Consider the following 26,360-nt stretch of genomic DNA (forward strand, 5'->3'; position numbering starts at 1 on the left):
AATAATGTTATATGTATATAAAATATACTTAGTATCATACAATAATGTTATATATATAATACTTTTTTTAAAAAAAAATCCTCAAGCAACACACGAGGGATTTATCTAGTTGTGTTTAAGATAGAGGGAGTAGGAGATATTATTATTTTATTTGTTTTCCTATTCAGCTAGTTCTATTTATGTGTGTAATCATTTAATCAACGTCATTGTTGTTAGGCCAGTCTCAATGCATAGTTTCATGTCACAGTTACCAAGACTATAAATTAGGTAACCGAGCAAGATGAGTTTCATGGGGTGAAACTCCTCTTTCATCTGATGAAACTCCTTCATTTAATGACTCTGCCAAGTCAGCAATTTTGCTTATGTGGCATCTTATTTAATGTGCGTCACACTCCCATGAAATATACATTGAGACTAGCCTTAGGCCCCATGGGAGAGCTCTCGGACTTGATTCTCCGATGAACTCAATGGGAGCTCTCCTATTTAAAGTGATTCTTTAAAATGAATAGAACTAAGAGGGTGAGAGCTAAAACATATAGCTTTTCCTGATTCTATGTAATTTTAAGAGTTTATGCTAGAGAACCAAAGAGAATCACTTTCAGATAAAGAATTAGATGGAGCTCTGCTAAAGAAGCCCTTAACCATTCATGTGATTCATTTTCTCATGAAAGATTAATGATTTATTAGTACTCCCTCCTTAGGTATTTATTGTTTTACTTTATGTTAGCTATAATCAAATCTCTTCTGGGTATTTTATTAAATTAATTTTTACAAACACACGATTAGTTAGTTCTGGTGAAAACTGTTTAGAAGTTTCTTGAAAAGTAATTTAGCATTGGAACCACTCTAATTAAGAGCAGAGCAGGCACAGGACGTGCCTACGAAATTGTCTATAAAAAAGACGTGCCTACGAACTATCACCGTTGCTAGCAAGGTTAAGCTGAACTGCTGATTATTGCAGGAATCCGAAACCAGATCATCACGCTCTAGCAGGAATCCGAAACTAGCTCTAACGCAAGGACCAAATGTTCAATCGGTAGTGAAAACACCAGAAAAGGCACCTCACTAGCGTGTCCGGCGTCCCAACTCGAACAGCTTGTTCGCTCGCCGAATTGATCTACCATAACAGGAAATAATATTTCAACCATAGCTTTTTAGCCAGATGAGTGCAAATCACTAAGGCTGTCTCCAATGGGAGATCCATTTGGGAACCCAAACCCAAAATGGGTCTTCAACACAATACCTATAGCCTCCAAACAGAGTACCCATACAGAAGACCCATTTTGTGTATCAAGAGAGGCATAACCCAAATTTAGGTATCCTCTCTCCTTGAGACCTATTTGCAGAGAGTGTTGTCTCTTAGGTCTTGTTGTTGGAGAAGACTAAAAATAGGTATGGAACCCCAAAGGACAAATGAGTATTGTATTTTGGGTAACAATTGTTGGAGATAGTCTTAGCTCACGCTCCCGTGAAAAGCAGCTGATCGTTTAGCTGAAACATATGCTATCTGTTTCACTGAAAAACTAGACTAAAAAGTACTTGTTTATTAATTTTGACGATTTCGCCAACATCATTGAAAACGCCTACACACACGTACGTAGCTACATTCTGCTAGATCATGATTTCGCCAACGTCATTGGAGACACCTAAGCTCTAGCTTGCATCTATGTCTATCTTAGATTTCTTTCAATAATGTTATTTTATTCCTCGACGTAACCAAACACCATGAATGCGCTAACGAGGCAAACATTGCAAGAACTCTAATAAAATTTTGCCTACTTGTCAAAAAAAAAATCGCCTTGAGAAAAAAAAATCTTGGACATTCGTGGGCCCTTGAGAAAAAGATTCTTGGACATTCATGGGCTGTGATGGTAGGTGAAGAAAAGACTACATGGGCCCATATTGCCCAGTTTAGATTTGAAATTTTTTGGCTAAAGTGGTAAAAATTTTTGTGGTCACAACACGCGAAAAATTTTAGGTGTTTAGTTTGGCAAAATTTTTTCTGACACAACTTGGGCTACATGCATTTGCAGTTGTCGTTGGTGGGCTTCTATGGGAGTGCGTGCACAGTTGCAGCCAAAATTTTTGTCCCAAAATTTTTTGGCCCCGTTTAGTTCTCAGGCCCCAATTCCATAAATTTTTTTCTCTTTGGGCCAAAAAATTCAAATCTAAACAGGGCCAAAAAAACAAAGATCAATTACATCTATGCCATTATAAATTCGACATTTACATCTTAATAAGGACGAGGCATCATCATTTATTGCGTACATGTATTTATAAGGTCTGTATATACATGTGTATGTGTTTACGTTATACTGTATAATTCTCAAAAAAATATGATATTTTGTACGACTATACAGACATATGAATAACTTTGTTTTTTGTATGGACAAAATTGTCACTTTCTCAGTTCCTCATTCTCTCTTTCTCCCATTCATTGCATATGGGCCCCACTTGTTGGAGTCTCCCTCCCTCACTCTATTGTCTTCTCCGTCTCAGGTCAGAGCTTATCAGGCTGTTGCACTACTCACCAAGCCCGCATGCTCGCGGCAACACTCGCCGATTGGACCCACTCCACCACCCGTCAACTATGTGCTTCGTCGCCGACCTGTCACGGCGGTCACATGCTCGTTGTAGCACCCATCCGAGTTCATGTGTTATGGTCGGTGTTACCACTAGACGAGACTAAAAGGTCTATATTTAATCTGGATTGATGTTACCAATTGGGACTAAAGTTTTTCCGACGTCTAAGAAACTTGGACCCAAGACTAATGATCACATTAATCCTGAGTCCATTTATACCAAGACTAATATGCTAAACTGAAAGTCATTTTCTCTACTAGTGGTTATGCATATATATAGACATGTAGTGATGTAGTTAAGGCCCGTTTAAGGTTTTTTACACTAATAACAAAGTTTCCTTTACAAAATTATAATACCTGTTTTGACTATATATGCCATCGAGTTGGGGATGACAAAGATAAAGTTGTAACATAGTCAAAGTTAGTTAAGTATCTCTATAAATATTGTTAATTTACAGCAAAAACGATAATTCATCTATTTTTAATCATAGTATTATGAAATGCGACAATTCATTTATTTTTTGTTATGAATACTTACTATACATGTAAAATTACTAAAAATTTAATAAAATATATACTTATGTGTATCATCCTATTTGTTCGACCCTCCTTAATCGAAGTTGTTGGCTCCACCTCTGGCTGATAGGTTCCACCACAACAAATCTGCTAACCGATTAAGGTAAGAGTGCTTCCCCAACGCTAAAGAAGTTTTCGTATCTCTTTTCTCTACAGAAAAAAAAACAAAGGAAATGTTGTGGTCGGTGTTGTGTGATGTTGTGTGTGTTGGGTGGTCGGGGGACTAGCTGCCGGGTTGGAGATGTGAGGATTCAAACAAAACATGAAATGCTCCAGAATGCTGGGCATTTTTTTTTGTTAGCAATCCACTGAAAACTCAATCGGGAGAAGAATAATAAATGTTTTAAACCAGAAAGATGTTCCAAGCATGTACGGGAATTCTACTCGCAAGTCATTAAAAGTATACTCTTAGCAAAAAGAAATAGGTAAAAACCTGAAATTCTACCAGTAAGAATGTTTTTAAGATTTAGCAAAACTATTGTTCTTCTGTACCTCATTATTATAAGAATTATTTCATCCAAAATAAATAAACTGTTCTGATCAATAAAAGCGTACTGTAGAAATTAGGATAACTTTATTACTGTATCTGTATCGTTTTACCAAGAATAAGAAGAAGAAGAAGAAGAGTGATTAAAAAATACTTTCCTGACGATAACAAAATAAAAATTTACTTTAGGTATTTTTTTCCTCAAAACAAATCAATGAATAGTTTTCTTCAGTCATAACTTTTCAGACAGACGAATAGCTCTAAAAGCCTAAATGACTTATTTTAGGAACGAAAATGAGTAAATGACATCTTCATTCTTAAAGCATCAACGTGAAAGTAGTATCTTAACTCAGTCCGTAGATGTAGGTTAAATATAAATTATCATCACTAAAATGGCCTGTTATAGGAACAAAAATGGCTAAAAACATACATAAAAGAGATTTCAGAAATTGCTTAAATATCGATCGATCGATCGAACACTCAACGCAGAAGCGAGATCACTGAAGCAAAGCAACGACAAAAGTATAAGAGTACATGGAACATTCTACTGATGGTCGATGATGACAGACACAACTGAGCACGCATGCAAGCTGTTTTTTTTTTATTCTTATTATTCAGAAGATTCTTCATCAGAGAGCGGGGCACGCGCACGACGTCCAGTATGAAGTCTTCTACTCACGACGGCGGCCGCCGCAGCTAGGCGCGGGCTCCGCCTCCTCCCCGCCGGCGACGAGGTGCTCGTACAAGACGCCGGAGAGGCCGGCGCCGACCATGGGCCCGACCCAGTACACCCAGTGGTTTCCCCAGCGTCGGGAGCCCACGACCGCGGGCCCGAACGCGCGCGCCGGATTCATCACGGCGCCCTCCAGCGCGCCGCAGGCCAGCACGTTGGCGCCCGCCAGGAGCCCCACGGCGAGCGGCGCCGCCACGGCCCCGGCGCCGGCGCCGGCGCGGACCCTCCGCGTGTGGTGGTCCATGACCGTGACGAAGTAGGCGTGCATGAGCCCGAACGCCATCGCCGCCTCCAGCACCGCCGCTTGCCACCCGCTCACGCAGCCCGCCAGCGCGTACTCCGGCAGATGCTGCGTGGACGAAACATGTGTGTTTAGTTGTCGCGTTAGTCAGCTTGCACAATGCAAGGCGACAGTTTTATGTAGCTTAGCTGTTTCAGTTTATCGACGGGAACGGGATCGAGTACACACGTACCATCCCTCCGGTGGCGAGCCTGAGGACGAGCGCGGCGGCGACGGCGCCGAGCAGCTGCGCGGCCCAGTAGACGAGGGAGCGGACGAGGCAGATCCGGCCGGCGAGCAGCGCGCCGAAGGTGACGGCCGGGTTGACGTGACCGCCGGAGGTGTTGGCGGCGCACGCCACGGCGGCGGCGAGCGCGAGAGCGTGCGCGAGCGCCACCACCACCAGACCGCCCACGACGCCGCCGCCCTTGTCATGGCGGTGCATTCTCCCTGCGTAGCGTATGTAAGTAGTAGGCACACGTGAGAGGTTAGTTGGTTACGACGTACGTACAGCAACGTGTATACGCAGGGTAGGTACCGAGGGAGAGCGTGGCGCCCTCAGCGGCGAAGACGAAGATGGCGGTGGCGAGGAGCTCGGCTGCGGCGCGGCGGAGCGTGGCAGGGTCCGTGGCCGTGGCCATGTGGCCGACGGTGAACCGGCGCCGTACCGACCTGATCATATTCATGGCTAGCTGATCTATCTATCTAATCTGTCAGGCGCTAGGTTACAGATCGGATTATCCGATCGAGACCTGGTTATTACTGCCACTGGCAGCGAGCTAGTAGGGATAACGATGAGGGCTGGCGGCGAGGGTGCTTATAACGCGGGGGGAGATCGGAAGAGACGACGGAGCGTCACGTTTTGGAGCGTGCAACGATTTGCCGTATGCAGGCGTGCGTGGTGCCTCGTCAGTCACACACACCGGACCGGATCCTATATATCCGCCGTCGGAGGAATAAAGCAAAGCACGGCCGTCGATGGATGCACACCTGCATGCATGCGTTTCGACGTCAGGCAGTTCCTTCTTGTGGATCCAAAGGCCTGGCGTGCAAGCTTTGATGTGTGTCGTCGTTTTGGCCTGGAAATCAGTTGGCAGAAGTGGCCTGGAAAATCAGGCTTTGATGTATCTACTGTCAGTACTCTGTGTGCTGCCTAATAAACTGGCCTTGGCCAGGCCAGCTATTATCCATGTTTTGCTTCGATTTTTTTGTGCTTTTAAATCTTCTGCATTTTTTAGATGGCCTTTTATTTTCTAGCGTGCGTGGGCACGGCCGGTTCAAAAGCTAGCGTTTCTACCACCACGTCGGACGTTTATCCAGTCTAGCTACTAGAGAGTTCTTTGTTGGGCGTTGCTACTTTTTTAAGCGAGCACAATTTCCCCGTGTGTTTTCCGTCAGCCGTGTCCAGAGATGAACAGTTTTGTGGCACAAACTATACTGCTATGTAGTGTACTCCGTAACTACAAGTATATATTGTGTTGCTGTGTATAATGTGGTGTTAGGGACGTGGCAATGCCATGGTCGTTGTGTACAAATTAACAACTTCAATGCGCCCTTCGGCTAAGTTGTTTTAGCCCAAAAACATTTTCCCCCAAAATCGAGTAAAAGTATGTAAATTTGCAATTTGAAATATCATGTAATTTAATAGCACATAAAATCCAATTCACAAAGCACATATAAAATTAAGGTTTGAAATCTGAAACTAAGTTCAAAAGTATTCAAATCATGCTCTCCAGTTCTTTGGAGATGCCTGTGATGCACATGCTTAACATACAAATTAAGATTTGAGTCGTTACAAGAGAAGCACCATGTTTTCTTCTTACGAGCCACAAAGTTGGCGTAAGTTTGTTCGGTTTGGTCTTCAATCGGTCTTCCTTCCATTATGTCCACCCCTAGGATGCTATGGGACCAAGCATGTGAAACAGTGCAGCAACTAGGGTCTTCAGTGCACCCTAATCAACATTGAGGCCTACTTTGGAAGAAGGGGGAGCAAAACCAAGGATTGAAAACCCTTCATTAAGAACTAAGATGATAATTAAAATAATATCCTCATGTTACCCACCTAGGGAAAAGTTTGGGATCCCGGAGGGATTAAAGTTTCCAAATTACGTATTATATACATTACGGAGAAAACTATATCAACAACACTACGTTTGAATTCAGATTCTAGCTCGGAGAGCACCAACAAAGAGATCAATAGACACAACACAAGTACCCCGATTGGAATGCACAAACTGGAGTTCGCCCTTGGTCCCTCTAGGACCGGAGACAATTTATGCAATTAATTACGTACACACAGAAGTAGCTAAACAATTGTTCAAACAAAGAGGATAATGGTGACAAACAACAATTGTTCAAGATAAAACAATTCTTGTTCAAACAAAGAGGAATTGTATTCCTGATCAGTTGGGGGAACTGATCCCGTCAGAGCAGAGCAGTACTAATTACCTAAGGAGTTGGTTCAAGAGATGTTGGTCTATGGACTCGTAGTTAGTCGACCTGTCTCTCCTCCACCTGGAGCGGAGGTAGATAAGCCGTTCGTCCACCTTGTAGAAGATCCTACGCAGCAGATAGGCGACTAACCAGCACACATGCCCGGCGGTGTTGATGAGAGAGGGTCGTAGGCGATTTTCCCTGCGCATGGCCTGCGCCGCTTCCGGATCACCGTCCGTCGTCGGAAGCACCCGTCACCACCAACGCCGTGCCGGCTGCCATCAAAACTTGACCGCCCAGCCCAGCAGCTGTCAGCAGCGCCGCGTCGTCGTCGTCGTTCCCTCACCGTATCCGCTCCCTTCCAGTCCCAGCGCGCGGCGCCTGGCGGCCAGTCGGACCTCGATCGGTGCAATATAAAGGCGGCGTCTGCATTGTGAGTAGCCTAAGTGCATATATCGAAGAATCGAATCCTGAATGGTCAGGTCCAGAGAAACAATGAATGGTCAGCCCTGAATGATCAATTTTGCTCAAAAAATAAAAATGGAAGTTCGAAGTAGCTCGGCTCACTTTGTCTTTCTGGCATAATAAGGGAAGGGTAATTAAACAAATTTGGACAATCGATCTGATCAGTTGGTAGCATGTGTACAAGTGGCAGAAACTCATCATTCACCACCGAACAAAGAGGACTAGCGTCTTGCGATCTCCGATCTCTGATCCTCAGCTCGACTGGTTATTTGATGGATGATGGACAGGGAACTGATGATTTCTACCTCTTGTTAATTAAACCAAACGTCTCCAAATTCTCAAATTCGATCCACCTTGGAGCCCCGCGCTGCCTGAATCCTAAGGAAATTCGATGAAGATGACGTGCGACTTTGATGTTTGATTTGAATGGGTGTAAGTATACTGCGGTTGTCCGAGTACGAATCGGAGGAGAAATCGAAGCCATATGCAATTGGGGTTAACCTCCACTAATAGACGTAATTTAGCCATTTTTCTAATGCACGTTCAAAAAGCCCCTATAGCTCAGTGGTAGAGCGTCAGTCTTGTAAACTGAAGGTCCGTAGTTCGATCCTGCGTGGGGGCATTTTAATTTTGCTTCATCCTTTTTAACATGTATTTCGCCACTTATAAACCGGTTATTATATTATTATTACTCGGTATATATGTCACTGCATTTACACACAAAATGCCACTGCATAGATATGTTGCCAATCTTGGCGCAAATAATCTGCCTATGTTCATATAAAATTATTTTTTCTCATATTCTTCTGTTGCTCATCTCTCGGCCATAAGTTTTATGCCATTTATTTAGATTTAGGCATTTACATGCAAAATGCCACAAAGGTACATCGTCAAACTTGGTGCAATGATGTGCTTGTGTTCATATAAATTTTTGTTTCCCTTATATTACTGTGATGTTTTTTCCACTAGCAAATATGCACGTGCGACACGCACGTGTTTTTCAAAAACACCATTGCACAATTAATGTTATGTTAGAGCATTCCTTATTTCTCAATGTATATATCAATAAAAGCGTCAATAAAATCTCAATATTGTCTAGAAGATGGATAAAAATATGTGTTTATATATATTAGCAAAGAGCATTAACGAATTAGCAATATAACGAAGATTGGATAAGAATAGAAAAAAACTATATATTTATTAAATTAGAAGTCGTACGTGAGATCGAGTCCTACGCGAGGTGATGTGAGATTGAGTCTTAGGTTGAGAGGAGTCATACATGAGATAGAGTCGTACATGAGATCGAGTCCTATGCGAGATGATGTGAGATTGAGTCTTAGGTTGAGAGGAGTCTTACATCTTATATGTAAGATCTTGGATAATGGAGGGCTCACATAGTACGTCGCTTAAATCGAACGGTTATTATGGAGAGAGAGCCATCTTAAAAAGACTCGCTCTTTTATAGTGTGATGATGATGATGATGAATATGAATATAAACACTTTTCATCTTCACTTAAAGCTCTTCGTCGAGACACCCACCCATCTAACATAATGAACAAATGTGTTGTTGGCCTGTTCATATGCATGCACTCTACGTTTCCTCTCTTTCGTCGAAGCCTTCTATTGTCGAGACTCGAGACGTTATATACCTATAACTGAAACAATAACAATTAGCTAAACACAACAAATTTACGCACTAACTCGTATAAATTATTAGGTGCATTTGGATTGATGCACGCGGCAGCCCAGCCAAGGTTTGAGCTTATTTACTTTGGGGACAATGATGGTTGTTTTGCACCCTAACGAATATTTGGCACACATTTCATTTTTCTAGCCCTCAAGTAGTTGATTCCCAGCTCGTCCGAGTTTGGCCAGCCAATGGTATAAACGTGGGCATAGTAACAAGTCACACTCATTTATGTTTTGAAAGACATAAAAATGTGAAAATAATCATGCCCTAAGAAACACCGTTAATCTGCGCCATATTTCGGGTCTTTCTAATGTGGCATAACTTCTGAGCAGCTCCAACTTTATTAGTTTATTTTTATTTTTATTTTTTTGGGTGGGTTTGAATTACTCATGGCTGTTCAGCAACAATTACATATATGTGTTCTATATGTGAGCTAATAGCAGTCTCAGTTCCTTCAACATAACTACACTACACAACTAACAATTTCACAGGCGACCTTGTTAATTAAAATCTCTAGAACTTGAGAACATCGAATGGCTATGCGAGATGGGTTTCACTAATAAAACATCAAGGGTTAAAGCTGTTTTTACTTAAACAGATAAAGCCATGACTTAGAGCAACTCAACAAGATTGAGTAAAATCAATCTTCCTTTCCCTATACCAAGCAATAAAGAGGACTAAAGCCAAAGAAAAACGCTCTCAAAATTCCTTTCCCAACACTAGTTTCCTCCACACTCTTTTTCCTCTCTCATGTCACTAACACCTAGGTCCACCAACTCGTGGAGCAAGCGCCACAACACCGGGCGCGCGTCACCATTGAATTCTGCGTATGCCAAAGCTCATAAAGCATCGTCTTGGATAAACCTTGTAATGTATTTACTGGTCATCAAACAGTGATATAAGCTAGCCAGTGGGCGCCGCCGCGTCGTGCCAAAAGCTTAGGACGGTTGCGACGCCTAGCTGTTGTTGCCGCGCGCTAGGTGGTCAGCTTCTAGCCATGGCAGCTAGATGATCGCCGTGAGAGAATATAGATAAGAAAGAGAAAAGAGGGAGAAAGGAAATAAGAGTGCTAAGAATGACACATGGGTCCAATAAAAAATAAAAAGGGGAATGGATTTTCCCTATTTGTAATCCATCTTCTCTATCTCCAGCAATCTAGTACTCTCATCTCTTAGGCCTTGTTTATTTCTAAAAGATTTTGCAAAATTTTTCAAGATTTGTTGTCATATTGAATCTTGCAGCACATGCATGGAACATTAAATATAAAAAAATAAAATAACTAATTGCATTGTTTGTCTGTAATTTGTGAGACGAATTTTTTAAACCTAGTTAATTCATGATTGAATAATATTTATCAAATACAAATAAAATTGCTACAATATTTATTTTGTAATTTTTTTTGCATCTAATCAAGACCCTAGTAGCATCGTGACTTGGTAGAGAAAGAGGATCGTGTTGCTCACCTCTTAGGCCTTGTTTAGTTTTCAATTTTTTTCAAGATTTTCGGTCGCATCGAATCTTTGGATACATATATAAAACATTAAATATAGATAAAGTAAATAACTAATTATACAGTTTATCTGCAATTTGCAAGACAAATCTTTTGAGTCTAGTTAGTCTATGGTTGGACAATAATTGTCAAATACAAACAAAAATATTACAGTAGCTAAAATTTTCCACCAACTAACCAAGACCTTGTTTAGTTCAAAAAAAATTACAAAATGGAACTATAGCACTTTCATTTTTCTTTGACAAATATTGTCCAATCATGGATTAACTAGGCTCAAAAGTTTCGTCTCGCAAATTACGGGTAAACTATGTAATTAGATTTTCTTTTTTATTTATATTTAATGTTTTATGCATATGCCGCAAGATTTGATGTGACGAATGAAAAATTTTGTATTTTTTTAAAAAAACTAAGGCCTTGTTTAGTTCCAAAATATTTTGGGAAATGGGCACGATAACACTTTCGTTTGTTTGTGATCAATTTTGTTCAATCATAGACTTAATAGGCTTAAAAGATTCATCTCACAAATTACAGACAAACTATATAATTAGTTATTTTTTATCTATATTTAATATCTCATATATGTGTCACAAAATTTGATGTGACTGGAAATATCAAAAGTTTTGTAAAATTTTTGAGGAACTAAACAAGGCCTAAGGCCTTAACCTTTTGCGGACAGTGAAGCCATGTTTTTTTTTCTGTTCTGTGACGATGACTGACACGGTAGAAATCCATTAGGAGAGGAGCTTCTGCAGATCGAATCTCCCGCTCTTCGGCATCCCCGGGTGACAGGTGGGCCACACCATAGAGCGGGTAAGGTGCACGGCCGCCAAGTAAGCCCAAACACGTGAAGCAAAACCCCTCTGGCTTCGCCCCCTCGGCTCCGCTAGGAACCTCTCCCTCGCCACGTCCGTCTCCGGCGAGCTAGGGTTTGCGTTCCCCGCCTCGCCAACCCACGGCTCCCGCCCTCCCTGGATCTCCAGCCATGTACGGCGGAGGTAAGCTCTCTCACCCTCCCCCAGCCCCCTCCTGCTCCCGCTAAACCCTAAACCCCTGGAGATCTCACGCGCCCACCGCTCCCTTCTGCCTCCGCAGACGAGGTTTCGGCAATCGTCATAGATGTGGGCTCCTACAGCTGCAAGGCGGGCTACGCCGGCGACGACACCCCCAAGGCCGTGTTCCCCTCGGTGAGACAAATGCTTATCTGCTGCTTCCAAACTCGCTCTGTTCTGGAGTCCTTTCCGAACTTCTTTTCTAGAGGGTCACAGTCTGGAAACTTCTAAGGTGTCTGTAGCTGTTAGGTGTGAAATGCGCTTCTAGGAAGCTTGTACTGCACTGGAGTTGGCGCACTCGTTTTGATTGACTGAAGCATTTTAGGTTGCTCACTCTAGAAAAGAAAATGGTTGCTGGCACCAAATGTTAGGTTCAAACATGACAGACTACCACTTCACTTGGGTTGATGCAGGTGTATCCTGTGTTTGTTTTACAATTTTAGGTGGGTTCGGCTCAATTTCTGACTTAAATGTATTCATTCATACTTCTTTATCGGCTATCGGGCAACAAAGTTGGTTCAGCTTTATGTTTGCTGCAAGCCCTGTGGTGTAGCCCAAACGGTGACTAGTTGTCAGTATTGCGCTATTGGCTCTCTGTTGGGTATCGTGCAGGTATCTTCAGTCAAGTCATATAACGAACACTATAAGATTTGAATGTGCTGGGAGCTTTTGCGCTACTGTTTTTTGTTGGCTTGCCTCCTATTGGTTGTAGAGGCTAATTTTAGATCCCATGGAAGTGACTGATAGTCTAAAGCACATCTTCTGTACCAGTTCTTAATTAGGAAATTTTTCTTCTCTTATCCTAGTTTCGACCATGTCCATGTTGTGACGCTATCCCCTATAGCTAATGGACCTAATTAGTTAGTACTGCATTCTGGGAGTAGGATTTTAGATACACTACTCTGTTGAGAAGAATGGGAAGACAGCGAATATGAAAAACTCACAAATGTTAAGGATTTACCATGTTGTATTAGCAGCATCAATAAAGAAGGTTTCAGAGTTGACTATTTAATATCTAATTCAGCACAGTTGCCATGGTTTATAAATCCTATTGTGTTGTGAGCTACCTATAACAAATTCTTACTGTGCCTTTTGACATGTTTAGTGTTGTGAGCTACCTATAACAAATTCTTACTGTGCCTTTTGACATGTTTAGGTCGTTGGTTCAGTTGAACAAACTGAAGGCATGGATGACCCCAAGCCAGAGAAGGAAGCTGACTCTGCATCAGATTCTAAGAATGGGGCCAAGCCTATGGATGTGGACAAAGCCAAAACAAAACGCAAACTTTATGTAGGCCAAGAGTTGGAGTTCAGGAGGGATCACATGGAGGTTAGTATTTGCACATACATAGAATTAACACTCATACCATAACTTTGTTAACTATGTTTTGTTGATGGTCTTTCACCTACTACCCATGCAGGTGATTTCACCTATGAAAGATGGAACGGTAACTGATTGGGATATTGTTGATAATATATGGAATCATGCTTTCAGGTGAATTTTGTTATCTATTTCATGTGTTTCTGAGAAGTTTCTGCTCTTTAAATTAAATTGTGATCGTATTCTAGGGTATTATTTGAATCTGAACATTGTTAATTCTTCACTCTTGCTACTTTCTGTTCACCTGGCCCAGTGTGCTGGTTGCATGTGTTGATTGTGAAATCTCCTGCTATGTTTGCTAATAAGATACAATTTGTTATTTTTCTGGCTTCATTTAATTGATGGGGATGGTATTATTTCTCCATAAGCCAATGCTAGCTAAATTAGGATTTTCAATTTCTGACGTGGTTCTGTAATATGTATAAGACACTTATTTCTTTGCCTTTTACTGTCCACCTGACTTATTCCACATTTCAGACGGAGGTTGTTGATCAATCCTGAAGAGCATCCCATGCTCATAGCTGAACCATCTACAAACACTGCTCAACAAAGAGAGAAGTATGTGCATGCTTTGTATTTAATATGTTTGTGTTACCAAAACTTTGGGTGATAGAGCAGTACTACTTGTTTCCTATTTGTGACAGACAGTTTTATTAACCAGGACCTGATTTTCTATTTGCTATTATGGATTTGACTGCAAATATTGCTATCGTTATGGTTTTGACTGCAAATATTACTATCATTATGCCTTTTCACCTCTAGCCTACCCCAAATTGCTTGGGACTTAAGGCTGTTGGTGTTTTTTTTTGGAATAATCATGTTGATATATCTGTCATTCGCTTATATCATGGCAGAAAGGTTTTAACAACCTAATTTTCTCTGGGATATGATTTGCTAATGGATTTTTGGAATATGGATTTATTATAGTATATCCAAAACTATTTTTGTAATGAATTGATATACAGTCTTTCATTAGGACTCCAGAAAGGCTTAATACATTCATGTCTGACAAAGTTTTCCATGTTTTCATAGAGCAGCGGAACTTATGTTTGAGAGCTACAAAGTGCCAGCACTGTTCCTAGCCAAAAATGCAGTATGCCTCTGTCATGATTAATTCCTGTTGCAATCATTTTATTATTTTTTGATTGTCAATTGTGCTATCAGGTGCTCACATCTTTTGCGTCTGGACGAGCTACATCTTTGGTGGTTGACAGGTGAGCATTTTCTTCATTTCATTCCACTAAGCAGATACCTTTTCTCGTATGAAACAATAGCTCCCTTTGCTCATGTTAGATTGGTGAATTCATGAATGAATGCATCTTCCTTTGCTGTCTGCTTCCATTGGTTCTTCCTCTTTTTTTAATATAGAATATACAAAACTATAACTTTGCATCATTAGTTAGGCACAGTTGCACAGGTACTATTAGTCCATCATCTACTCCATGGAAATAAAATAATTTAAGAAACTGAAAGTTGATGCTCTGTAACAACAGATTCTATACCGTTCTGTGCCCTTACTATGATTGTCATATTGGTTTAACGTGCTAGTTGATGATTGAGTTGATTGGCGCTTTTGAGCTTTTAGGTGCAGCCATTACTGTTATTTTATAATTTTGGACTGTCTCAATTTTTTAAGTCTGCCATGTGTTTGGGACCATTTTTCACCTTAGTAGCCACTTAGCCCGTTTAAATGCTACATGTTGGCCAGCCATGCTTGTCAATTTGCAGTCTAGCCCATTTAGCCATCTAAATGAGAGGTGGCCAACTATTTAACGTTTTTGGTTGAGCATTGTTTGGGACAAAGCTGGTGTAACAATATTATGATTGGTTCAGTTTGTCTTATTCCCGATGGCCTTTGGGACTTCTTCATGAGAAACATAGCGAATATGATAATGTGGCCATTTTTGGTGCAGTGGTGGTGGGTCTACTGTGGTTTCTGCTGTGCATGATGGTTTTGTTTTGCAAAAGGTACGTTATACTTTTCATAGGTGATAGGCTGATAACTATCTGTAAGAGAAAAATGTATGATGCAATACTTTACGTGTCTAGTTATATTTCTTTTGCTTTTTGTTCAGTCAATTGAAAATATGAACAACCAATGCTTATCTAGTATTTAACAACACTTCAATCTTAAATTCTTATCTACACAAACATGATTTGTGATTGCAGTCTGTGGCTACTTCTCCAGTTGGCGGTGAATTTTTAACTGACTGTATGATGAAAAGCTTGGAGAGCAAGGGCATCGTTGTAAGCTTCTCTCTTGCAATTTTGCCTCTTGTTTAATACTAGTTTTTGCTGCCCTGTTCACTCCTGTTTGTTTACTATCCAGATTAGGCCCAGATATTCATTTAAGAAGAAGGAAACCAGTCCCGGAGAATATAAGGTGCTATTTCTTTGTAAAATTATGTTTGATATTAAATCATTTCTGTCTGCTTTCTTTCAACCAAGGGAAAACTCAACATACCACTGAATTGTACCCCTTTATTAATACATAATATATTGCTATGTCACATGTAAGCTGATCTACCAATATGCTTGAAATACTTTAGCAAGACTTTAGGGGCTTGTACTTTGTGTTTGTTTTTTAATGGTGTGTTTTAAGGCCCTGCTGGGCTTGTATTGTATTTTGCTCTTAATATAATGATGGGCAGGTCTCCTGCTGGTTCGAGAAAAAAAAGGAAGACTTTATGGGCTTGTTTTCATAGTTAGAGATGCAACCAATGCAAAAATGAGATAGCCGGAAACAAACACAAGCTCTTTATTTTTTGACTTCATTAGCAGCTCAAATTAGGTGTTATTCCAATTATGAGTCAGAAATATCAGCTTTGGATTCATTCAATTCAATCTGGAACTTGTTTCATACCTGGTAGCCAGTAACCACTATGTCAGCAAATCCAAGTAAAAACAATAGTTTGAAGTTCTGGATACAGACCCCCCCCCCCTCCTCCTCTCTGATGTATCGCTTAAAGTTGTTTGGAGTTTGTGTGATTATTTTAGTTTCTGTTCTTTGCAATTGGGGGCAATCACAAATTCTGTGATGGTTTTCTTACTACTTGTCCCATTCTGAAGGTTTTAATATGTTATTCGTGCTTATGTATAATGTCTTGTTCATTTGACTGCTGTATTTGCTTATCTTTACCCCTATACTACAAAAATGTTTGCACTATGCCTCTTTGCAATACAGAGCGCTGTCCTGTAATGGTTTTGATTACAGCCAGACAACATGTACTTTTTATGTGAGTTTATGTTTGTCCTTGTTTCAGATTGTAGATCTTGATCTTCCAAACACAACTGAGAGTTACAGGTTGTACTGCATGGTATGTTCTTTTAGTTTTTTCTGTATGCAGTTGAAACTTTTTTTTTTATGGTTTCAATAATGATCCGTTGTATTACAGAGAGCTATTGCTAGTGACGTCAAGGAGTCTGTTTGCAGAGTTCCAGACACTGCTTTTGATGGTATACAATTGTTGTAACTGTAATACTTATTTAGCAGTTATCTTTGGTGTTATTTCTATTGTAAATTCAATATTCCTTTGGTTTCTTTTATGTGTACCTTGAATGCAACATAAATTATATTTCTTTCATTCACTTATGGGTTTTAAACCTTTTTCTTTCATTACATTTCCTGTTATGTTATAGCACTTAATTTCCCAGCTTTATTTTTCATGCAGAAGTGGCATATGCAAATGTTCCTACGACTTCATATGAGCTTCCTGATGGACAGTAAGTTAGACTTTAGCTATGAGTACCTATTTGCTTGTTATTTAATCCATCCATGTCAAGAATATGTGTTACTTTACCTTGTAGGGCTTATTCACCGTTCCTAAATATCGGTGCATCTGTGCTCCCTTATCTGTCTGGCATAAAAATGGAGCATGACTGCATGAGGAACTCTGACTTAATAATTTTGATAAAAACCTAGTTTATCATGCTACAAAACAAATTTAACTCAACATCTGATGAATTGGGGTTTGAGACTGGGGATCAATATGACAAGTTACTGTTTACAGAAGTTGGATTTTTTTAATAACAAATTACATGTGTTTTTTGAGGTGGGATTTACAGATGCATTGAGAGGGTGGATGCATCCCATCTTTTCCACTGCTCTTGTATAATCTTCTGTTTCTTTTTTCTTTGGCATGTTCTGTTTATGGGATTCTTAACTATCTGATATTTGAGCAGAACTATTGAAGTTGGCGCTGATAGATTCAAGGTTCCTGATATTCTATTTAATCCATCTCTATCCCAGGTGAGTAGCGAGGAAAGGGGTCTGTAGTACTTACTGGTTTGAATTAGGTTGTAATCACCTAACTTGTTCTAGTGCTGTGTTTTTTACTGCACTGGTTTTTGTAATGGATCCATGTTATTGTGCAGAAAAAACCCTAGTGCATTGCTTTCTTGTTTAGTGTATGTTAACAGTGGTTTAGATAATTGTTTGAACTCAGCAGACTTGCTTTCTTTCACCTTATATCCCGGCCTTCATTCTCACAAATTTTCTGACCAACAGACTATTCCTGGAATTGATGGATTTGCAGATTCAACACCAGTCCGTGGCCTTCAACGAATGGTAAGTTGAATGAAGCCTGTACTGTTCTGCATTGCAGGCAGCATGGCAATTTGGCATATATAGCTAAAGTTGCTGGTACTTTGTTTCTACCCAGGTCATTGACAGCATAAATAAGTGTGACGTTGACATACGAAAGGAGCTATTTAGCAATATCTTGGTAAGGACATGAATTCCAGAGCATTTTACTACTTTACATGTATCATGCATGGCAGCATGTGCATGCGACATTAGTCCCTTCAGCAGCATCCTTTTTCTATGCTATTCTAACATCTGCAAACTTTTATTCTGTATAGCTTTCTGGTGGTTCATCATCAATTCTGCAGTTAAAGGAGCGCCTAGAGAAAGAAGTATTAGAGGTACAAACTTTTTTAGCTCTTTAACCACAAGTACATACTTGTAATATCTAGGTTTGTATTAAACTGAAACTATATGAGGTGCTTTAAAATTTTCATTTCAGTATAATTTGATTTCCAACTATGGAACTACTACAAAAGTAATGGTTAATAGAGTATACAGACTATCGGTAGCTTGGTACCTACAATTGGATATGGTGGGAGTGTCATATTAGTTCACATATATTTCCCCTATTTTGTGACCTTATTAATTGATAATTATGAAACAATTCTCTTTGTTCATGTTGGTTAGAAAGGGTGAACCCACGATTTTTACTCATTTTTTATGCTGGTTATTATTTCCACATTGAATTATTACAGGAGTCTCCGCAAGCTGCTCGTGTTAAAGTCATGGCAAGTGGAAACTCAGTAGAGAGACGATTCAGGTTAGACTATTATATTACCTGTTACTCCATGCTTTCCAAATTATAAGACATTTTGGCTTTTGTAGATACATAGCTTTTGCTATGCAATGTATCTAGAAAAAGCCAAAACGTCTTATAATTTGGTATGGAGGGAGTAGGTAATAACCTACTGCTACTTACAAATGACATGGCTGATTTGTTGGAATTCATATGCAGTGTTTGGATTGGAGGGAGCATTCTTGCATCCCTTGGGTCGTTCCAGCAAATGTGGTTCTCCAAAGCAGAGTAAGCTTGATATTCTATAGGCCCTCAGTTTTCTATACTTGCCCTGGACACCTGATAAGTCGCGCCATGTATCTCGTGCCAGGTATGAAGAGCATGGGGTTTCCTATATTCAAAGGAAGTGTCCTTGAAGCAGGGGAATATGTACAACCAATAATATGCTTTAGGAGCCTTTGTTGCCAAAGGGTTCTTTGTGTACAACAGCTTGATGCCTTGCCATGTTGGCCAATGAAGACTCGAGACTCTTTTTAAGTGACATTAATTGTTGTCATGACTAGTTAGTTTTAGGTGATGTAAGGGTTACTAAGAACTGGGCCAGCTAAATATTTATCATTAATGGTAGATTCATACGCTGAATCTTATTCTCCCTGCTGTACAATGAGATGAGACCCTTGTTCTGTACCGGGGCTAACTGTTCCCTATTGCCAGCACTTAAGAGCCAAGATGATTGTTGTAACTTGGGTTCTTTAAATCCCAGTCGCAGTTCGCTTTTCTGTGTGTTTTTGTTTCGAGATTTCAGCAACACTCAACTCTAGATGTTCAGTGAACTAGCAGACCCACCATAACATGCGGAGGGGTTGAAGATGATGACGTAATCATTCTGTACTCCCTTACTGGACGATTCCTGCAAAATCCCTGTCTGAACGATTCCTGCTAAAATTTCCGGTAATTCTTGCCGTAGCGTGACTGTATTCTAAAATAAAAATGCCCTGTGCACTATGGTTCATTCGCATACATGTCAAATGTCATGGCTACCTAGTAGATGTATATGAATATATATAAATAAAAAAGGCTGAATCCACACTGCTAGTACGGAGGGATGAACAAAGCCATTTTATTAGCACATGGGAACAGCACACATGCTGTGCTTGGCGTTTGCCTTCATTCCTATATGTGTACATACAAAAGAAAAAGAAAAGAATACCCCACGAAGGCTGAAATAAGCCCCAGGCTCATGTCCCAGCTCCCAACCTGAAAATCATCTGCTGCTGCTTTGGCACAGCAGATTCAGTACAGTATATGTATGTGTAACAGTGTAAGTAATGTGTCACTGTATCCATCATGCCGTTTCAGCATTGTCTGTGTTTACGGTGTCCAATTTTTTTGGTTTGGGGGACTGCCGGACTGGGGAGGTACAGTGCATGCCAACTTCTCCAGGCCCTTGTTCCCACAACTGCACTAAATTACCCAATAACAAGCAATAAGTATAAGGCTGTAAAAACGAAGCTATGAACCTTGCTAATCTTTGGCCGCCTTGTTCCTCCAAGCAGCGATCGAGTTCGGAATGTTGTCCAGGAGAGGCTTCGGGATGCTGTCGAAGAGAGGCTTGGAGATGCCGTCGAACAGCGGGAGAGGAAGCGTGAGGGTGAAAGCATCCGGTTTCAAGTTCCACTTGCTCTTCAGCCATACCGAGGCAATGCTGATGCTGTCTGAATCTTGGAACTCTGGAGTGCTCGATGATTTCTTCACAGCGTGCAACCCATCCCCATATGACGGCACCCACGTGGCCAAGAGGTCTTGCTGGCTGCCATTCATATCTGGTCGACTGCCAGATTTTGGCCTAAGGGCCAAGCCTTGCCCAGACCTCGCCAACATGCTACCGCCATTGTCCTCCCTAGCTGTCACCTCACCATCGGTTTTCTGGCGCCGCCTTATGGGCTTTTCAGCATCATCCATCTCCCTAGTGCCATCTCCATTTTCAAGAGAGAAGTTGCTTGATAAGCTTCGAGCTTTCCTATGGTGACCTGGAGGTGGTCATCCAGGGTGCAAAGTTCAGAAATTCAGTAGACCGATAGACCAGGAATCATAACCCAAGCAAATGATATTAGCGGGATTTACCTTTAGCGTATGCCGCCATTTCAGTGCCTTCATTGGTCAGGTTCTCCTTAGGAGTTGGTGTAAGGCCATAGTACCCCTGCAGAAGGCTCATAGACTGCGAAACTGTGCTCCGTGGTGGTTTAAGGAATGGGTCCAAGGAAGCAGCAATTTTGGGAGGGCGGCGTGTAGTCCATTCTCTGAAAGAAACCATATTGTTACTGCGGATAGTAAAGCATGAGGTGTACCTATCCTATCCAAGAGGAGCACCGACATTGCTGACTATTTAGTCAGCATTGTGAAAAGGCGTCACATGGTAGCGCCATTAAACTATTAAAGGCAGCAGCATAATGCAGTGACATCTAGGGGTGGAGGTACTAAGAATCTAAATAGTGGAGCATCCATTAAATAATAAGTAAGCTGTCCTTCTACATCAAAATCCCTCCAGAATAAAACAAAAAGAAAAGATAAATACTTCTGTATTTTGTGTATGGACTGTTCTATAATGTTTCTGTAACAGTTCAAGGTTCTAGAGGTGTATGTGTATCTGTCAAGAATAAAGCGTGTGCAGTGATGTAGAGACGAGAGAGTGCGAGCATGTGGAGGCTGCTGCACATCTGTTGCCAGGCAGGAGTGCATCATGCTTCCTCCTCATGGTTTCTCTTTGGATGTTGTGTATCATTTGAACACAGGTGGCAGAGAGACCTTTGGAAGCATAGGAGGAAAAAACACAGCTGCCACTAGGCTTCAGGTCAGTGCTCAACACACTAAGGCCACTGTGTCTGCGAGTGTGAAACTGTGAATCGTGGAGGGGGCAGTCGGTTTCACACCCGTGGAACACTGCCTACCTCACCGGTTCTCAACGGTGTGCGGCCAAACCTGCCAACCTCGAGGCTAGTGATTTGACTATGTAAACATTGTGGAAATGGACCATTATTGCCGAACCAAATCATGTAGTACTCTACTTGTATACGCATCAAGGAAGCAAGGAAGGGTGAGTGAGCACAAAGTCAAAATTCACCCAGAATTGGCCTGAATTGTTGACAAAGTCGAGTAGATAGAACGCATGTAACTATGCAAGATGCCCTGGCAATGCAATGGAATGTGGTGCTTATCAATTACTGCTGTTGTGTTTCGACGCATCCACTTTATCAGAGAAGAGAAGAAATAAACGATTTTTTAACGAATCATCAGGCAAAATGGTGCATAGCACAAGTCACAAAAGGTGTGATTGGTTGGCATGTAAATGCAATCCGGTAAATAATAGATTGAAGAAATTAAGCACGCGGTGTTCTGTTACGATGGTTGTGCTTGTGCGTGGAAGAGAGAGAGAGAGATGAACCTGGCGGCGCGATCGGCGTGGCTCGGGGAAGAGGAGGGAGGAGATGGCGCGGTGGCGGGCGCGTGCCTCCCGTGGAGCGGGACCCGCAGCGTCTTGTGCGCGAACATCTGCAGGTCGGTGGTGAGGCCGTTGGCGCGCTTCACGTCCGCCACCTGGATGGAGGAGCAGTAGGCACAGGCAGGCGACCAACGCGCGCGGCGGCCGGCGGCGGAGGAGACGGGTCAGATGGCGGCCGAGTGACGGATCGATGGACGAGAGAGGGGAAGAAGATGGCGAGAGACCGTTATTACCGACCTCGACGCCGTACTTGATGGCGACGCCGGCGAGTGTGTCGAACCTGCAGACGCGGTGGAGGAGGTAGCGTCCGCAGGACGACATGGGCGGCGGCGACGGCGACTGGTCGAGCGCCTCGTCGTCGCATCGGCCGGCGCTGCTGCTGCTGCCGGTGCTGCAGCTGCTGCCGTCGTCGTCGTCGCCGTAGCGGGGGCGGACGAGGACCTGCTTGACGCCCATGGGTCGCGGCGCCTGCGGCCCCTGCCCCTGCTATTTTTGGCGGGGCGGGCTCCCCTCTCTTCTCCTCCTCCTCCTCCTCCTCTGGGCGTCGGTGCCCGGCCAAAAAAGAGGACGCGGACGCGGAGGAGGTGGGCGGTGCCGAGTGAGTGCCGACCGAGACACGCGAGTGCTCGATCGATCACGATTCACGCACGCACCCGGCCCGGGGCATTTTCTGACTGGGTCGGGTCAGTCAAGGTTGCATGGGTGGGGTCGGTGACGCCGTCGCCGTCGCCGTGGCAAGTGTAGTACGTACAAGCCAAGTCCCTTTTGTTTTTGCTGCCTGCGCACACGACCCAAAGCCACTTTGCAACGCAATTTCCTTCTGTGTTCCGTCAATCAAACACAAGCCTTGTTTAGTTCGTAAAATTTTTTAAAATCATATCAAATCTTTGGTCGTATGTATAGAGCACTAAATATAAACGAAAATAAAAACTAATTGCACAGTTTACTTGTAACTTATGAGATGAATCTTTTTAGCCTAGTTACTCTGTGATTGGACAATGTTTGTCAAATAAAAACGAAAATGCTACAGTAGCCAAAAACTAAAATTTTTACGAACTAAACAAGGCCTTAGTTCTAAAAATTTTTTAATTTTAAAAATTATAATATTTTCATTTTTATTTCATAATTATTATTTAATTATAAAATAACTAGATTTAAAAGATTATCTTGTGATTTACGAGCAAACTGTATAATTAGTTTTTATGTTTATTTATATTTAATGTTTCATGCATATACCGTAAAATTTGATGTGACGAGAAATCTTAAAAAGTTTTCGGTTTTTGAATGAAATAAACAAGGGTTGTGTTCGTGGACAAACTCATTTCCCCCATTTTTTACTACAAGAAAAACTAAAAAAAAGGAAATACTGTGTAATAATGGAAATAGAGGGAACAAACATGGGCTGGGGCCTGGGGGCGTCCTGCAGCAACATGGGCAACGCCTCAGGTTCAGACACACCGCCGCCCATGTTGCGCGAAATGGCGATCCGTTCCAGCGTGTGAGAGGTGTGGGAAATGGAGAGCAGGCCTCCTGCCTTCCACCTAAATTAGGCCTTGTTTAGTTGACAAAAACTTTGGTTTTAGCTACTGTTGCACTTTTGTTTTTATTTAACAAACATTGTCCAATCATGGAGTAACTAAGCTCAAAAGATTCATCTCACAAATTACAGGTAAACTGTATAATTAGTTTTTATTTTTATCTATATTTAATGCTCCATGCATGCGACCAAAGATTCGATGTGACGGGAAATTTTGAAATTTTTTGCGAACTAAACAAGGCCTAAAACAAGAGAATAATAACTCATCTTGAAGCCCCTAAAAATCTAGCTACATAGTTAGGCCTTGTTTAGTTTCGATTTTTTTTGGTTTTTGATACTGTAACGCTTTTGTTTTTATTTGACAAATATTATCCAATTATGTACTAACTAGGATCAAAATATTCATCTCGTGATTTACAGGCAAACTGTATAATTAGTTTTTGTTTTCGTCTATATTTAATACTCCATGCATGTGACACAAGATTCGAGATGACGGGAAATCTTGAATTTTTTTTAGTTTTTTTAGGTGAACTAAACAAAGCCTTCATCTCTTATTATTAATATACAGTAGCTGCTGCTTTTTCTTCTTCTCTCCCAACATATTATTAATATCTTTATAAAGTGGATACAGGAGAGGGATTAGAACAGCTACAGAGAGGTGTATTTGAACTAGTTACTTAGTATTAGAGTTAAGATAAGTAATCTGTTAAGAATGGTTTATTACTAAAAGCAGAGAAATAGCCAGCCATGGACCTCAACTCCGAATTGATGAGATCGAATGTTGGAGAGTGGTTGTCTGGGTCAAGCAACTTCTCAATGTACCTACTGCATGCATCACTATCATCGTGGCATGGGCTTTGAGGCCTTGAGGCCCAACACCACCTGTTATACTTATATCCACTGGCGGAGCCACCGCCCGGCCACCCCGGGCGGCCGGCCGGGCTCCTCGCCTAAATGCAAAAGAAATCTTCTTTATATTTATATAGAATTCTGTAATTTTATAGTTAAATACTTTTACTTAATGAGAATTGCCCGGGCTCCTGAAATCTTCTGTCTTCGCCACTGCTTATATCCTCCATGATCTCTTTGCTTATTGATGTTGCCCCTATACTATAACTGGTTGTTTATATGATTATTAAATCTAGTGCAAATATATATATGTGCACCAATGTGGCGTATGCGTGGCAGGGTAGGCCCATCATACTCTATAACAGTACTCGCACACTGACTATAATATATGGGTTTGTTTGGATGAGTTAAAAATAATTTATTAGCTGTCTAGCTACAACTGTGTTGTTTGCTGGTTTGTTTGGATGAGTAAAAACTAATTTATTAGATGTCTAATAGGTACAAATGATTGTTTGCTGGCTACAATTTTCTAGCCCCTCTTGAATACATGGATGAGCTACTAGCTATAATATGGCAGAAACTAGAACTACGTTTTACCCTTGGCCAATGGATGGTAGGATTTTGTGGGAGGGGAGAACTATTGGTTTATGATCCGCTAGTGCCTTTTGTTTGTGAACTTGTAGCCATGCGAATTTGGAAGGTGGATTATAGAAATGAGACATTTGATGTTTTTTTTCCTAGACTGCCCTTGTGAGCAAGCATTTGCCTCTTACTTGCCAAAATATCAGTAAGAAAGTGATTAAATAATATCCTCTTCATCCTATAATAATTATAGTGCTTTTTAGCTTTCAAAAATAATATCTGGACATAAGAGATTTTGGAAGAGATAGTTTTGCATTAAATAGTAGCACAAATCTGGTAAGTATTATATTGTGAATTGTCATTTATTAACCAATCTTCATTAGTCGCATTGATGATATTGTTTGATTAAGGAACTACGTAAGGGGTAGTATATGTATTTTTTGTATTCTCTTTTTAGTTTATCCTAAAATATATTACAGGACGGAGAGTTCATACATACATACTAAGACAAGTGCAACTTTAACTTGTTTTATGTTAAACTATTTTGATTTTGACTAAGTTTATAAACAAGAATATCAACATTTTGCATCATATATAGTCAGAGGATGAAAATATTTAGTACTGCACCTAAAAGTTATAATTTAGTATAATACACATCAATACTTTCTTTACAATACTTTTTTTTAGCAAATTTAGCTAAAGTAAAATTGTTTGACTTAAAAATAAAACTAGAAATGCATTTATTTTGAAATGTAAGGGCCGTTTTGCTTTTGCTAAATGTTAAAGTACATAATTAAATGCTTTCTTACAAATTCCGTTTATAGTCTTTCTTATGTAAGGGCCGTTTATATTCTTTCTTGACAAGCTTATTATGAGATTCTTTAGCATTTTTCACACAATGCCAAACACAAAGCAACCAACTTGTAAGTCGTAGGTACGAGTACGACGCATATCTGCATTATTTAGCATTCACAAAGGAAGCATTCACAGACGAGAAGCAACACGACTTGGACGCAGATCTTTATATATACGCCAATTCTTAGCAAGTATTGCTCATATTTTGTAAATATAACCCTGCTAATGAATTGAGCCTTCTGACTTCAACTAATATGAGAGATTAAAAAACAGTAGAAACTCATTTTTTAAATAATAATAATAATAAGAGAAAAATAAAAAAACGAGAACAACTAGAAACTTACCAGTTTTCAATGTAATAATTAGAAGAAGAAGAAATTATGCACCCAAAATTGAGTTGTGGAGGACTGTAACCAACGTGGTTAGGTTCGTTCGTGGCCACACGTCTACACATTCTTTCTAACCAGATGAGCGACGTTATTCCTAATAACAATCAGAAATAAAGGTGTTCTTAAAATGCTTGCTAGCTC

The 26,360-nt window shown here is 40.9% G+C and overlaps 3 protein-coding genes and 1 non-coding gene across 4 annotated transcripts; 2 read left to right on the top strand and 2 right to left on the bottom strand.

Annotated features, from left to right (window-relative positions):
* LOC8078014 (aquaporin TIP3-1) lies at positions 4,007-5,475 on the bottom strand. The gene is made up of 3 exons (XM_002468616.2): positions 5,197-5,475; positions 4,852-5,108; positions 4,007-4,727 (listed from the first exon to the last, which is right to left on the bottom strand). Exons 1-3 carry the CDS (start codon positions 5,342-5,344, stop codon positions 4,317-4,319), a joined length of 816 nt encoding a protein of 271 aa, XP_002468661.1. The 5' UTR covers positions 5,345-5,475; the 3' UTR covers positions 4,007-4,316.
* On the top strand, positions 8,107-8,178 carry TRNAT-UGU. The gene has a single exon. It is a non-coding gene; the product is annotated as a tRNA-Thr (tRNA).
* On the top strand, positions 11,583-19,287 carry LOC8078015 (actin-related protein 4). Its single transcript, XM_002465958.2, has 20 exons — positions 11,583-11,752; positions 11,850-11,941; positions 12,963-13,136; positions 13,228-13,301; positions 13,665-13,745; positions 14,220-14,280; positions 14,352-14,401; positions 15,101-15,155; positions 15,357-15,434; positions 15,517-15,570; positions 16,451-16,504; positions 16,583-16,643; positions 16,859-16,910; positions 17,370-17,436; positions 17,695-17,754; positions 17,849-17,911; positions 18,048-18,110; positions 18,468-18,532; positions 18,728-18,796; positions 18,879-19,287. Exons 1-20 carry the CDS (start codon positions 11,740-11,742, stop codon positions 18,922-18,924), a joined length of 1,332 nt encoding a protein of 443 aa, XP_002466003.1. The 5' UTR covers positions 11,583-11,739; the 3' UTR covers positions 18,925-19,287.
* Positions 19,609-22,580, bottom strand: LOC8059500. The gene is made up of 4 exons (XM_002468617.2): positions 22,245-22,580; positions 21,951-22,102; positions 20,633-20,808; positions 19,609-20,538 (listed from the first exon to the last, which is right to left on the bottom strand). Exons 1-4 carry the CDS (start codon positions 22,461-22,463, stop codon positions 20,033-20,035), a joined length of 1,053 nt encoding a protein of 350 aa, XP_002468662.1. The 5' UTR covers positions 22,464-22,580; the 3' UTR covers positions 19,609-20,032.

Source organism: Sorghum bicolor, chromosome 1 (assembly GCF_000003195.3).
Source record: "Sorghum bicolor cultivar BTx623 chromosome 1, Sorghum_bicolor_NCBIv3, whole genome shotgun sequence".
Lineage (NCBI taxonomy): Eukaryota > Viridiplantae > Streptophyta > Magnoliopsida > Poales > Poaceae > Sorghum > Sorghum bicolor.

Coding starts and splice junctions, on each gene's coding strand:
- LOC8078014 (XM_002468616.2), bottom strand. CDS start 5,344: ATGAATATGATCAGGTCGGTACGGCGCCGGTTCACCGTCGGCCACATG. Junction 5,109..5,196: donor GGGCGCCACGCTCTCCCTCG/GTACCTACCCTG, acceptor TACGCTACGCAG/GGAGAATGCACCGCCATGAC. Junction 4,728..4,851: donor GGCTCGCCACCGGAGGGATG/GTACGTGTGTAC, acceptor TCGTCCACGCAG/CATCTGCCGGAGTACGCGCT.
- LOC8078015 (XM_002465958.2), top strand. Junction 15,156..15,356: donor ATGGTTTTGTTTTGCAAAAG/GTACGTTATACT, acceptor TTGTGATTGCAG/TCTGTGGCTACTTCTCCAGT. Junction 16,644..16,858: donor TCCAGACACTGCTTTTGATG/GTATACAATTGT, acceptor TTTTTCATGCAG/AAGTGGCATATGCAAATGTT.
- LOC8059500 (XM_002468617.2), bottom strand. CDS start 22,463: ATGGGCGTCAAGCAGGTCCTCGTCCGCCCCCGCTACGGCGACGACGAC. Junction 22,103..22,244: donor CCATCAAGTACGGCGTCGAG/GTCGGTAATAAC, acceptor TCCTCCATCCAG/GTGGCGGACGTGAAGCGCGC. Junction 20,539..20,632: donor AATGGCGGCATACGCTAAAG/GTAAATCCCGCT, acceptor GACCACCTCCAG/GTCACCATAGGAAAGCTCGA.